This window comes from Tympanuchus pallidicinctus, unplaced genomic scaffold (genome assembly GCF_026119805.1).
Source record: "Tympanuchus pallidicinctus isolate F22 unplaced genomic scaffold, pur_lepc_1.0 scaffold11, whole genome shotgun sequence".
Classification (NCBI taxonomy): Eukaryota; Metazoa; Chordata; class Aves; order Galliformes; family Phasianidae; genus Tympanuchus; species Tympanuchus pallidicinctus.
In genome coordinates, this window is record NW_026294627.1 from 11,563,273 (window position 1) to 11,574,984 (window position 11,712).

The 11,712-nt window shown below is 39.9% G+C and overlaps 1 protein-coding gene across 1 annotated transcript; it reads right to left on the bottom strand.

Annotated features, from left to right (window-relative positions):
- Nucleotides 1–3,698: 3,698 nt before the first annotated feature.
- LOC128074808 (matrix metalloproteinase-27-like) lies at nucleotides 3,699–11,312 on the bottom strand. The gene is made up of 10 exons (XM_052670931.1): nucleotides 10,896–11,312; nucleotides 10,331–10,569; nucleotides 9,580–9,728; nucleotides 9,087–9,215; nucleotides 7,157–7,318; nucleotides 6,860–6,983; nucleotides 6,012–6,142; nucleotides 5,625–5,784; nucleotides 4,476–4,579; nucleotides 3,699–4,183 (listed from the first exon to the last, which is right to left on the bottom strand). The coding sequence occupies exons 1-10, from the start codon at nucleotides 11,052–11,054 to the stop codon at nucleotides 4,083–4,085; spliced, it is 1,458 nt and encodes a 485-aa protein (XP_052526891.1). The 5' UTR covers nucleotides 11,055–11,312; the 3' UTR covers nucleotides 3,699–4,082.
- Nucleotides 11,313–11,712: the final 400 nt, after the last annotated feature.

Consider the following 11,712-nt stretch of genomic DNA (forward strand, 5'->3'; position numbering starts at 1 on the left):
AATGGCATCCCTTCCTTCCACCGTGTCAACCGCACCACTCAGCTTGGTGTCATCAGCAAACTTGCTGACGGTGCACTCGATTCCGTCATCGATGTCACTGATAAAGATGTTAAAGAGCACCGGTCCCAAGACAGACTCCTGGGGGACACTGCTCATTACTGGCCTCTACCTGGACATAGAGCCATTGATCACCACCCTCTGTCTGCTGCCTTTCAACCAGTTTCTTATCCATTGAGTGGTCCACCCATCAAATCCACATCCCTCCAGTTTGGAGATAAGGATGTGGTGGGGGACCATGTCAAAGGCCTTGCTCAAGTCCAGGTAAATGACATCAGTTGCCTTTCCCTTGTCCACCAATGCTGTCACTCCATCATAGAAGGCCACCAGGTTGGTTAAGCATGACCTTTCCCTGCTGAAGCCATTCTGGCTGTCTCAGATCACATGCCCATTCCTCATGTGATCAGACATGTCATCCAGGATGATCTGTTCCAGGATCTTCCCGGGCACAGAGGTGAGACTCACCGGCCTGTAGTTCCCCAGATCCTCCTTGCTCCCTTTCATGTAAATGGGAGTGATGTGAAGATCCTGCAGCATCAGTTTTTTTGAGGCTTTTGGAAAACAGGGGTGTCTGAGTCAACCAGAAATGCTGCAGGTGGCTGCTCATCTGAAAAGGGAAGAGAAGAAATGGGTTTTTAAGCTCTGCTCTAGTCAGTATTCAATTGCACATAGCCCTCACCCTGCTCTGGTAGCTAAAGCACTTCTTTATAAATATTGGGAAACCACGTCCTCACAGTCAGAGGAATGAGCAGGAACTCATCATGGTAACCCATCACAGATGCTACATTTTGTGTGTTTCAGCAACACATTGCATCAGAATACATAAATTTCTCATTTCCTAATCCAGTCTCATAGAATCATAGAATGGCTTAGGTTGAAAGAGACCTTAAAGATCACCAAGCTCCAATCCCCTGCCATGGGCAGGGTTGCCAACTACTAGATCAGACTGCCCAGGGCCTCCATATCATTAAATATATATTGGCTGAGAAACAAAGAACAATTTTTATTTATTTATGTATTTATATGTATATATATATATTTATTATATATTTTATATATTATTATATATTTATTTATATATATATATGAAACAACTGGAAAGACAAGTGTGAATTAGGTACCTCCTTTTTTCTGTATGTTTTTTTTGCTTGACTTGTTTGCTCTTTCAAAATCCCCTGGTCAACAGTAGGAGGAATATAATGTTACAAAACCAAATGGAAATGTACAATGAAAAGCAAGAAGGACGTTCAGTGAAAACACTGACAGAATTATTCCAGGCTGACCACGTGGGATCCTGTCCTATGTATCTGCTGGTGTGCCCATCTGCTCCCACACTAAGTGTTGAGTGTGCTGGCCAACTTCAGCCAGCTGAGTTGAGTTGATGAAGGTCCTAGTTTTGTGGAACATGGCAGCTGGTTAGAGGAGAGGAATTACTACTAGATAAGGAAAGAATGGTAGCTGATTCCTTGTTTGGGTTGTAGGGCCAGCTGGCCGATCAGCTCATGAGTAATCACACAGCATCACCAGGCTGGTAACCTACATGTGGGATGGGAATGTGATAAGGAATTATACACATTATAAGAAGTTATAGGTGTTGTAAGAGAATGCTGGGGAAGAAGTTATAGGTGTTGTAAGAGAATGCTGGGGAGGTGGAGTTGGCAGATCTCAAGGGCTGTGGGAAGGCACAATGAGGTACAATACATAATTCCTTGTTAGCCAAGCTCCTGACAGAGACCGGGGGAGAAGGGCAACCTCACTGGATTTCTGCTGTGATGTTCCTGTTCCAATTCCTATTCCACCACAGGAGCAATACATGAAGAGGATAATCAGAGTGATTGTACCATTATCATTAAGCAAAAAGTCCACCCTTTTTGTGTTGGGTGTGACTTTTCAGACCTCTTTTGTGAATACAGGAAAAGCAGTATTCATTGCTTTATTTATTTTTGCAGATGACCTATGAACGTGCACCCCACTTTGGTTTAACACAATGCCTATGCTGCCAGTCAGAAAACATTATCAGCATTTTAATGTTAAAAATTAACTTTCCTGAAGACGAGTTATTCAAGTTGCGAAACAATGAAACACGCGAGAAAAGGAGCACAGAATAGCTATGATGTTTGTTTATGTATTTGAAGTAGAGGAACTTGCCCATGTATTATGAAACACTGAGTAACCTTAATGACTCAGCCATTAAACTTCTTGCAGCTAAGATTACGATTGTGTTACACACCAAGCAGAGTGTATGAAAGAATAAACTTGCCTCTGGGTATAAATATTTGGGCATAACTGGCTCACCACCTCCTTCGTGGCCAGTCCACTGGTAGTGTTGGTCCAAGTAGGTGCCTTCAGCTTTATCACTGACTTATAGTGATAAAGCAGTGGTGTGTCTCACCAAAAAGTGAGCATCAGAAAAGATAAAAATGGCATGCCCTTCTGTTTGGAATCCCATAAAAACTGAAAAATGCTTAGCAATGACACTGTACATTTCAACAAACTTCAGCTGTCTGAAAACTAGTTACTCTAGGTTTGTTGACTGGCTCATCTCTGAAAATAGACGTTTTCTCCAGGAGCTGGAGGTACTGACTTGTCCTAACACAGTCTTTGGATGAGATGAGTAACACCATGGAGAACTCCCTCTGCTTTTGATCTTCCCTAACTCATGTAGACTATGAATACTGAGACAGAAAGCTGAAGTTGTCAGACGAATCTCCATCAAACGTCTACTGTTTCATCCCACTTTAAATTTTGTTAAGGATCTAGAGTATGCTGCTGTTTACTGTGATTACTGTTGTATATCAGCGAGATAGCATATCTGATCCTCCACTAAGGTTTCCCATTGGGAACCAAGCCAGACAGTTTCATAGCAATGGCAGCAACAAAAGGACAGCATCCTTTAGACCAAATCCAGCTGTTAAGGTCTGGGTTGGAACCATTCCATTGTTGCATCTAGCATGGTAAGAGCACATAGAAAAAATGAACTTTTTACTTAAACATGCAACAGGTGTGTAAAACAGCCAGACATGGGAGAACTAGGGAGCGGGGCAAGTCAATATCAAAGATACCAAGTTCTCAGATATTCCCACCTGTGCACATGATATGACAGCCATTTGGCAGTGTGCTCTGGGCCTCTTTCCAGAATTAAATGTAGAGGAAATGCTTGAAGAAGTTATAGCTGTCATTTTATAGTTTTTGCTTGGTTTTGTGAGGGGTCTGCCCCGAGTGCAGTGGAAGCACACAATAAATGTCAGATGTATTTCCACTTGGAGCACAGATTTTGTACTATCAGAGCAAAGGTAGTGCAGTACAGATGATATAAGAATGTATTTCTGAAATAGGATTTGTGAAGGATATCTTTTGTAGGCTCACAAAGATTTGTGAATTGATCCTAAGTGGCTGCTGATGAAATAACTGTTAGGCTAGAAAGACAGATTGGGGTGAGTAAATGTATTTGGACAGTGTGGCAGGGAGATGACTGGTGACAACAATATTGATTTGGTGTGAAAGGTGCAAAGTTGCTATGGCCAAAGAGGTACAGGACAATATGGCAGTAGATGAGGCAGCAGAATAAGTGAGTAACAAAAAGCCTGGCTCTTGAAGATGTCTGGGGAGAAAAGAAGGAAAATACAAATATTTTGTGTTGGAAGAATACGTTACAACTTTAATAGTCATAGTAATATGAATTATTTCACTTTCCCTTAGAAAGACAAAATGCCCTCAACTTATGAAGCCGAAAATACATCAAACTTAAAATGATTTATTACCAAAATATTTGACATCTCTGTCCAGTATCATAAATTATATTGGACATTTTGCACCTAATCAGGGGAAAAAATACCTTTTTTTTTTTTCTTCTCTTGACCTCTGGAAATACAATTAGAGCTGCAATGCTGGTTCTTTAAAATATTAGACACATACAAAAACTAGTCCAGCTATTTCTTTCATATAACAGTGCATAAATGAACAACTGTAGAGAAATCTAGAACAACTTTTTTTTCATTTGCTGTGTATAGGAAAGATTAATGGTATTAGCAGTTAAACCAGCTGTTACTCTTTATTTCGCTGATGACTTTTTTAGCAATAGGGTCAAACTTCAATTGCCTTGATCCATGGAAGAAGTGGAATAATCCTAGGAATAAAAAATAAACCATTATACTATGCAAACAAGAAGTAGCTTCATTATAACAAACTGGGGAGCACCATCTTTGTGCACACAGGAGAGCATCTGTTCAGTTCTGTCTTTTGCAAGATTCAGAAATATGACATCTATAATAACTCCTGAACTTATACTCATTATAAGTAAACTGATTCTAATTAAAAGCTCATTTGATAGAATCATAGAATCACAGGGGTTAGAAGGGATCCAAAGAGATCGTTGAGTCCAGCCCTCCTGCTAAAACAGGTACCCAAATTTCCTGTACCTTTATGTTGGAAAACAGCATCAATTCTCTGGCTAATTCCTGGAAAGTCATTGACTGTCCTCCTAGGATAACCATTCTCCATGGACTGGGTGTTTTCATCATACCTACATCATATTGACAGAGACATGGAATTTGCAGAATTAAAAAAAAAAAATCTAAGCAAGACTTTGTTTACTTCTCCTTGGATGCAAGAAATAATTGTCACAGGGTCTTGAGACTCAGAGAACGAGTGTTACTAGGTAAGAAATTTGTGCTGTTGTGGTTTTCTTAGGTTCTTATCTTGTGACCAAGGCAGTAAAATAGCACTGCAAGATATTGTAAACATTCTTTCCAAAACTATCAAAAACAAAGGACAGGAAACCACATGCAGCCAAAAATCCAGCTGATACAGTAAGTCTCACCAAGGAGCCCCACAATTAGTCATAACAAAGTAAATTTGACCCACATATGCTCCTGGTTGCCTGAAGAAAACTTTGCAGCAGTTGCCCTTGCACAGAGGAGAAATCTGTCAGCTTTTCAAAGCTGAATTTACTTCTGTTTGCCTGGTGTTCAAGAATTGGCAATCACTCGTACAGACAGTGAATGAGATGTCACAGCATCACAGAATGGCTCAGGTTGGAAGGGACCTCAAGGATCATGAATCTCCAAACCCCCCCCACCACAGGCAGGACCACTAACATCCACATTTAATACTGAATTTAAAAGTTGCGTGCTGTAAATCTAATTCTAATCAGTTAAACAAAGGGAAGAGGACTTTTCAGAACTGAAATCAGAGAAGTTCTACACAGGCCATCCCAGGCAGCCTTCCACTGAAGTAGGTTACCTCTCAATTCTTTATTTTCTAGAGATAATTTTGTCTACTTTATTTGTAAAAACAGTCCAGATGTTGGATTTTTTTTCAGCTTCCAAGTATAACACATCAAAATGATTCTATGATCCTCGGTGCCTGTTCCAGCACACTATTAAGCTCTCTAAAGTGGAAGCTGTTTTCTTTTCCCTGCAGGAGTCAAACACATTCTTTATGTCTTTGTGTTACCCAGTTCCACAGAGTTCTCTAGAGATCTAATTTCTTTTTCATCCCACAGATGATTTTAATCGTGTAATTATATGGGAATCAATCATCAGAAAGTACTTGTCTGTTTTTCTTACCTCCAGTACTTGTCACCTATGAAGAAGTCTGTCTTCCCTGTATGTTTGTTACAAACAGCTGCATCGATTTTCTTAACACCTTTAGGGAAGCCTAGTGTGTTGATGTTCTTTGGATAACCAAGCAGCACCTTATATCCACTGACAATCCAGAAATTATTCCCTATTAAAAGAAATAATTCTGAACTTCTACTCTAGATTTTGAGAAACTAAATGAAAAAAATATACATAATCCCTCAGTGTACATTGTAGGAAAACTTGATGAACCCCCCCCAACCTCCCTTTTTGAAGGTGATATGGTTTTCAAATTCAAATATAGCTACCCTTGTTCCTCCTATTTTTCCTCAAAATTAAACGTAAGAAAATTTTTTAAAAAATCCCATACTCCACCTTTGAAAAACAGGATCTGATCTTTCATGTTCTCATATGCAGCTTGAATACCAGATGGCAGAGATGGCCAGAAGGCAGAAATTAATTCAAGTTCAACTTCTGAGTTATCAGGATAGACTCGCCATAAGTGTCTGATTTAAATATGAAACAGGTTTAGTAGTAAACAATAAACCACAGATGTTTCTACATATGCGCAAGAATGTGAACAACATTGTGACTTACAAGTTCCTTCATGTCAGTGGCACTACCTGACCTGATGTGTCAGAAAGGAAAACTCCCTTGTTTGGGATATGAGGCTTTTTTTGGTTCTGATTTATTTCTGGAATTACCCTTCTCATTGGTATTGGTTGATTTATGGTATCACCTACAAGCAGCTGACAAATGCAGGTTGATGTTGTACTGTATAATGTGAGAGGCACAGGGTCCCAGATGAGAAGGCTTTTTTCTGTGTGCCCAGACACAAGGCTTGCATAGGTAGCTGGAAGAGGTAGTGGTCAAACTATATTGTATAACATACTTATCCCTTAGGAAATAGCTGTAGCAATTATTCATTTCACTGCTTGGTGTAACCATCTATACATTTGGGAGGAAATCTATTAGGATCAAGATGTTTTCTGAAACAACAAGTAGGCTACTTTGTCAAGGGATCCTACAAAAAGATTAACATAATTCCCATCTATCTGCTAACAGCCTTTGTTTCAATATTCTATTATTTCTGAATTCTATACATTTGTTTCATTGTAAATCCCATAATCATAGTTATGTTATCCACCTAGGCATTCAGGGTTTCTAGAAAACAAACATGAAAACATGAACTCCACATAGACAAAAGCCACATCAATTTCTACCTTCCCTTTAGAAATATGACTTCTCGTCGGAGTGTAGTTACAGCATCAAAAGATATCTGGGGGCCACAGGCGTTAGGTGATGCAGGGATGGCTGGCCTTTTACCTGGGGTTTTTGTTGCAGAACCTAGGGAGATGTTTCAGAAAGCACAAGAATTTGGAGAAAGATTAAGCTTTTCATATATAAATGGATTTTTGATATTATGTGAATACAATGAGAATTTCATGTTGAAAATTTGTGAAAGAAATTATTTCCCTGTTGCTTAGTTCTTTTTTTCTTATGAAGTGGATTTTACTTACCATAAATAGACTGAATGCCACTTATGTCATCTGGGGAGAGAGGAAATTCACTGGGGCTGATATATGCGTAATTGGGGAACATCAAGGCCCTCTGGTCATTGGAATGAGAGAGACCCAGCGCATGGCCAACCTCGTGAGCAGCAACCAGGAACAGATTGAATCCTTAAGAAATGGATAGAGAAGTTGGTCTAATTTTGGCCTACAATTGAGTAATACATTCTGAACACAACACAACTAATGCTATGTTGATTTTCGCACAATATATCAAAATTCACTAGGGTATGCATGTACATGTACATGTTCCTATAATATATGTGTGTATATACACAAACATTTTATATGTAGGTAGGTTTCACTCTTCCACCATTCAAAGGGAGCAACTCTTGGCTCTCTTTCCAGCTGTTCTTTCTATCACCTGCTGAAAGTATGTGTGTGGCATGAATAGATGTCTGGGGATGAGTGTGGGTGCAGCTCTGAGGAGTGTCCTGGCAGGGTTTCCCAGCTGAGCTTGAGCAGATCAGATCGTGAGTCAGGTCAAACTGATGGCACTACAGGGAATGAAGAGAGTGCACTGTGTGCTCAGCTGAGATACCAAAGTGTCATTGTGTGTAACAAAGCTGAGGTCATGAACAGACAAAGAAAAATACAGTTTTATCTGAATGATTTACCTTTTTATCTAAGAGTTTTAAGCATATATCTTCTCTATAGCCTTGCCAAATAAAATACCTTTAAAAAATTATGCTTATACATGCTTATTACCAGTGAAACAATAACACAATAATCAGATAAGAATGGGACTTCCTTCAACGTGCATTTAATTATTTGCATTCCTCCGAGTAATACGCCTTTCTGAATTTGGGAAGAACAATCATCTGCCCTGCTGCCTGGGAGCCAGCAACGTAACAGTGGAGATCACAAGCCTGTGGCAGAGCAGAGGACTGTCATCGATTGCCCAAGACAGGCAGTCTGAAGCCAATATTTCCATTTCTCAAAAAGACAAACAAAGCCGTAAGTTTCCACACACATTTCCTGTCCTTTCTTCTCATGAGCTTTCCAAGCTGGCCAACAGGTTCTGTAGCACATCACTGCTGGAGCTTGTGTTGTTGAGGAATAGCAGCAAAGCTGAGGCTGACCCATTCGTTCCTGGTATAGGACAAGCAATGCATTTTGTCCACGTGACAAGCCCAGCCACCATGCTGCAGCTCTTTTCTGCCACAGTGAGCCCACATCTCTCCTCGTGCAGGGCTCTTACAACACCTTCCTGTTTGTTAGCTCCTTGTATTTCCTGCAGTGTGACCTCCAGTCTATTGCAGTTCTCCTCTGCTGTTTCCCATCCCCAAAATCAGATGAGAAAAGAGTGCAAAATAAAAGAGGGCAATGTGCCCATGTACTGACAGGTCTGTCAGAGGCAGCAGGTGCTGTATGGCCTGCTGGGCGCAGTACAGCTGTGTCCCAAGTGGAAGGTTGAATACCCAATGCTCCTCTTTTTTCACACCTGGTGGCACACATTAGTAGTCATTTCCCCACTCTGTACCTCAGCCCATGGGTGGTCCAAACAGAATGTTCTGATCCCCAGTTGTTGCAGGAAGCTGAAATTGCAGGGTGAACACTACACACATCAGCCCATTCTAGGTTGAATACAAAGTAAAGCTACAACAAACTACTGAGGGACCTATTTAGTGCTATTGCTGAGGACTGGAAGTGTGTGGTAATGCAGGCCGGGAGCAGTATGTGCACTGGGAGGTGAAACATAGCTTTTAGCATGGATCTGGTAACGTGGTGTACAGTAGATTAGGCTGGTTTTCACATCAGCAGCATGTAACATTCTCAAACTGCTAGTGCTTTGCTTTGTCTCAGTTTATCCTTTGCCTAATAAAATCAGAAAGCAATTACCATTTGCAAAGCATTTCAGAAACCTTTTGATACCCACCATCTGAGCCTGTGGTCCAATCTTCATCCTCATCAAAGTGAACATCACCACCAAAACCACTGCCAGGTGGGAAGGCATGAGCAAGAACACCAAGAGGGCCATCAAAATAGCGAGGGCAATGTCCATGAGCTAAGTAAAGTCATGGAATGATAGAATCACTAAGGGTGGAAAAGACCTCTAAGACCATTCAGTCCAAGCATCAACCCACCCCACCATACCCACTAAACCATGTCCTCCAGTGCCACATCTCCATGTTTCTTGACCACCTCCAGGGACAGTGACTCCACCGCCTCCCTGGGCAGCCCATTCCAATGCCTCACCACTGTTTCCGAGAAGGTATTTTTCCTAATAACTTAATGACCTAATACGGCCATTACCTCTTGTTCTATGATATTGTCCTATAATATGATACTGAAATAGCTTCGAGTTGATGTCATGACTTCAGGAAAATCTTTAAATTAGTCTTACCATTGATTTTTAGTCAGTATATTACCTTTTGTCCCAAAAGCAATTATTATATCTGCTATTCCCTCTTGGATGTGAGTGAAAATCAGTGGGGTGACAGTACTCCACACTTTAAATGCCTTCTGGATTGCTTTATCCACATCTTCTTTGCTCATATCTGGCGTGTAGTTCACAATTCTACAGTTATGAAGGTTCAAGCAATAATACTTAGTGCTTGCATAAAGAATTTCTCTGATATTGTTTAGATGATAAACAGAGATACATAAGAAGAAATTACACTGTAACCCAACAGCTCCCCAAACTCATCTTGAACTGAATGAGTTTAAGCAATGTGATGACTGTCCAATATGTCTTTTTCAGAAAAATAATTGTGTACATGCTAACAGCTTTTCCTCAAAATGGATTGTATCCAGGAATTGGTCTCTTGAGCATAAAGAAAATTGTTTCCTTGCGTCTCGGTGACTGTGCTGTCACAGCAAATTTTGAAAATAGGGGGTTTGTGTTGGGTGCAACTGATATTTCTGTTTGGCTCACAGAATATATATTGGAATGACACATAACAGGCAAAATTCTGTAGTTGACTCATAAAATGTAAAATATCCATCTTGACTCTCAGAGATTGCTCTCAGGGATATACTCAGCTAACAGCTGGAGAAAGGAAAATATTTTTGTCTTCCCATCTGGAAACCGTTGCTATGGAAGTTGTATTTAAATATAACAAAAGTGGATACCCACAAAACCACAATTTAAGCACAGAAAATTAATTATGGAAATACTACCTGTACGTCAGATTGTTTTTCTTCCATCCAGGCAGAGTAACGCCATAGAGACCTACATCAGGAACACCACACCTAGGTTTCTTCATCATTTCTAATGTTTCAGTGTCTGGTTTTCCTGTCACTTTCAAACCAAAAAATCTTTGCATTTTTTGGAGTTTCTCAGCTGTAAAATCAGCATTTGTTTTCCATCCACGCTGATTTGGGTCTGCCTCAGTGGTATAGAATTTACTTAAGTAATCCTAATGAAAAAAACAAAGCAAACACATTTCATGTTTTGATGTGTTTCTTAAATAATACCTTAAGACTGATATTGTTTGTGTATTGTGCTAGAAGAATCATCTGCCTTTGATTTCAGAGAAAAACAGATGTTTTCCTGAGGAACATAGCTAAACAGGATTCTTATTTACTTGACATTTCAAGTTTTTACTGATGATACTATTTAAATAAAGTTTGGACCACAGAATTCTGTATAACAGCATTGTCTCAGAAAGACAACAAACAACTAGAGCATGCAGATTAAATTAAGAGGAGAGGCTATAGACTCAGATACAGACAATAAAGTTACCTCTACAAGCTTTGCATCCTCTTTGTTGTCTTTCTCAGGGTGGGCAGGAAGAGCATTAGAAACAGCTGCACACATTAAGAGAAGCAGCAAAAGATTCTTCATTCTTACAATCCTTTCCATCCTCATACGAGAGCGAGCTGCTTTCTGCCTAGTGTGCATCGTTTCTCAGATTGCAGTTGTATGGTTATATAGTGAATTGTAGAGTCAGCTGTAAACTGACTCAGAATTTGCCATGCTCTGATTACATCCAGACATCCTAAAACACTCTGCCGGCTGACAAAATAACAGTTTATTAAAGCCATCCGATTTCACAGGCATCTGAAGTCAGTTAGTGTTTGAATACTTCTAAGTTGCCTGGCTGACATTTCAAACCTGACACTCAGTTTTAGATATTTTACACTAAATTTTAGAAACTCTGAGCAATTTTGAGCTGATGCAATGGTGGACAATGGGTGTTCCAGCCCAGCTGTGTGAAATGGAGCCTCCAAATGTAGAGGTACTCTTATCCACACTCAATCTAGAGAAAAGGAGTTATACACCAGGTATGAATCCCTTCCTAAAAACTAAAATTTGGGGATAAATTACTGTCATGTACAGGTACAAAATTTTCTTTTTGAATTATGTGAGAATGGCTATTTTGGAAATTGGAGGAAAAGTTCAACTCACTAACCATCTCTTCCCTGCAACTCTTCAAAAGGCAGTATGTTTAACTTAAAGTGGTAAAATCCAGGATGTACGTATGCAAAATTTCTTTCCCTATAAATCCAGCCCATAGAATGTGAATGATGTTATACTTTCTTTCCTTCCTTCCTTCCTT

Bases quoted from the DNA above. Each gene is read 5' to 3' on its own strand.
- LOC128074808 (XM_052670931.1), bottom strand. From the start codon at position 11,054: ATGCACACTAGGCAGAAAGCAGCTCGCTCTCGTATGAGGATGGAAAGG. The intron at 4,580-5,624 runs GTAAGAAAAACA...AATATGATGTAG, and splicing joins ATAGGTGACAAGTACTGGAG to GTATGATGAAAACACCCAGT. The intron at 4,184-4,475 runs GTACAGGAAATT...TTTTATTCCTAG, and splicing joins TGCTGTTTTCCAACATAAAG to GATTATTCCACTTCTTCCAT.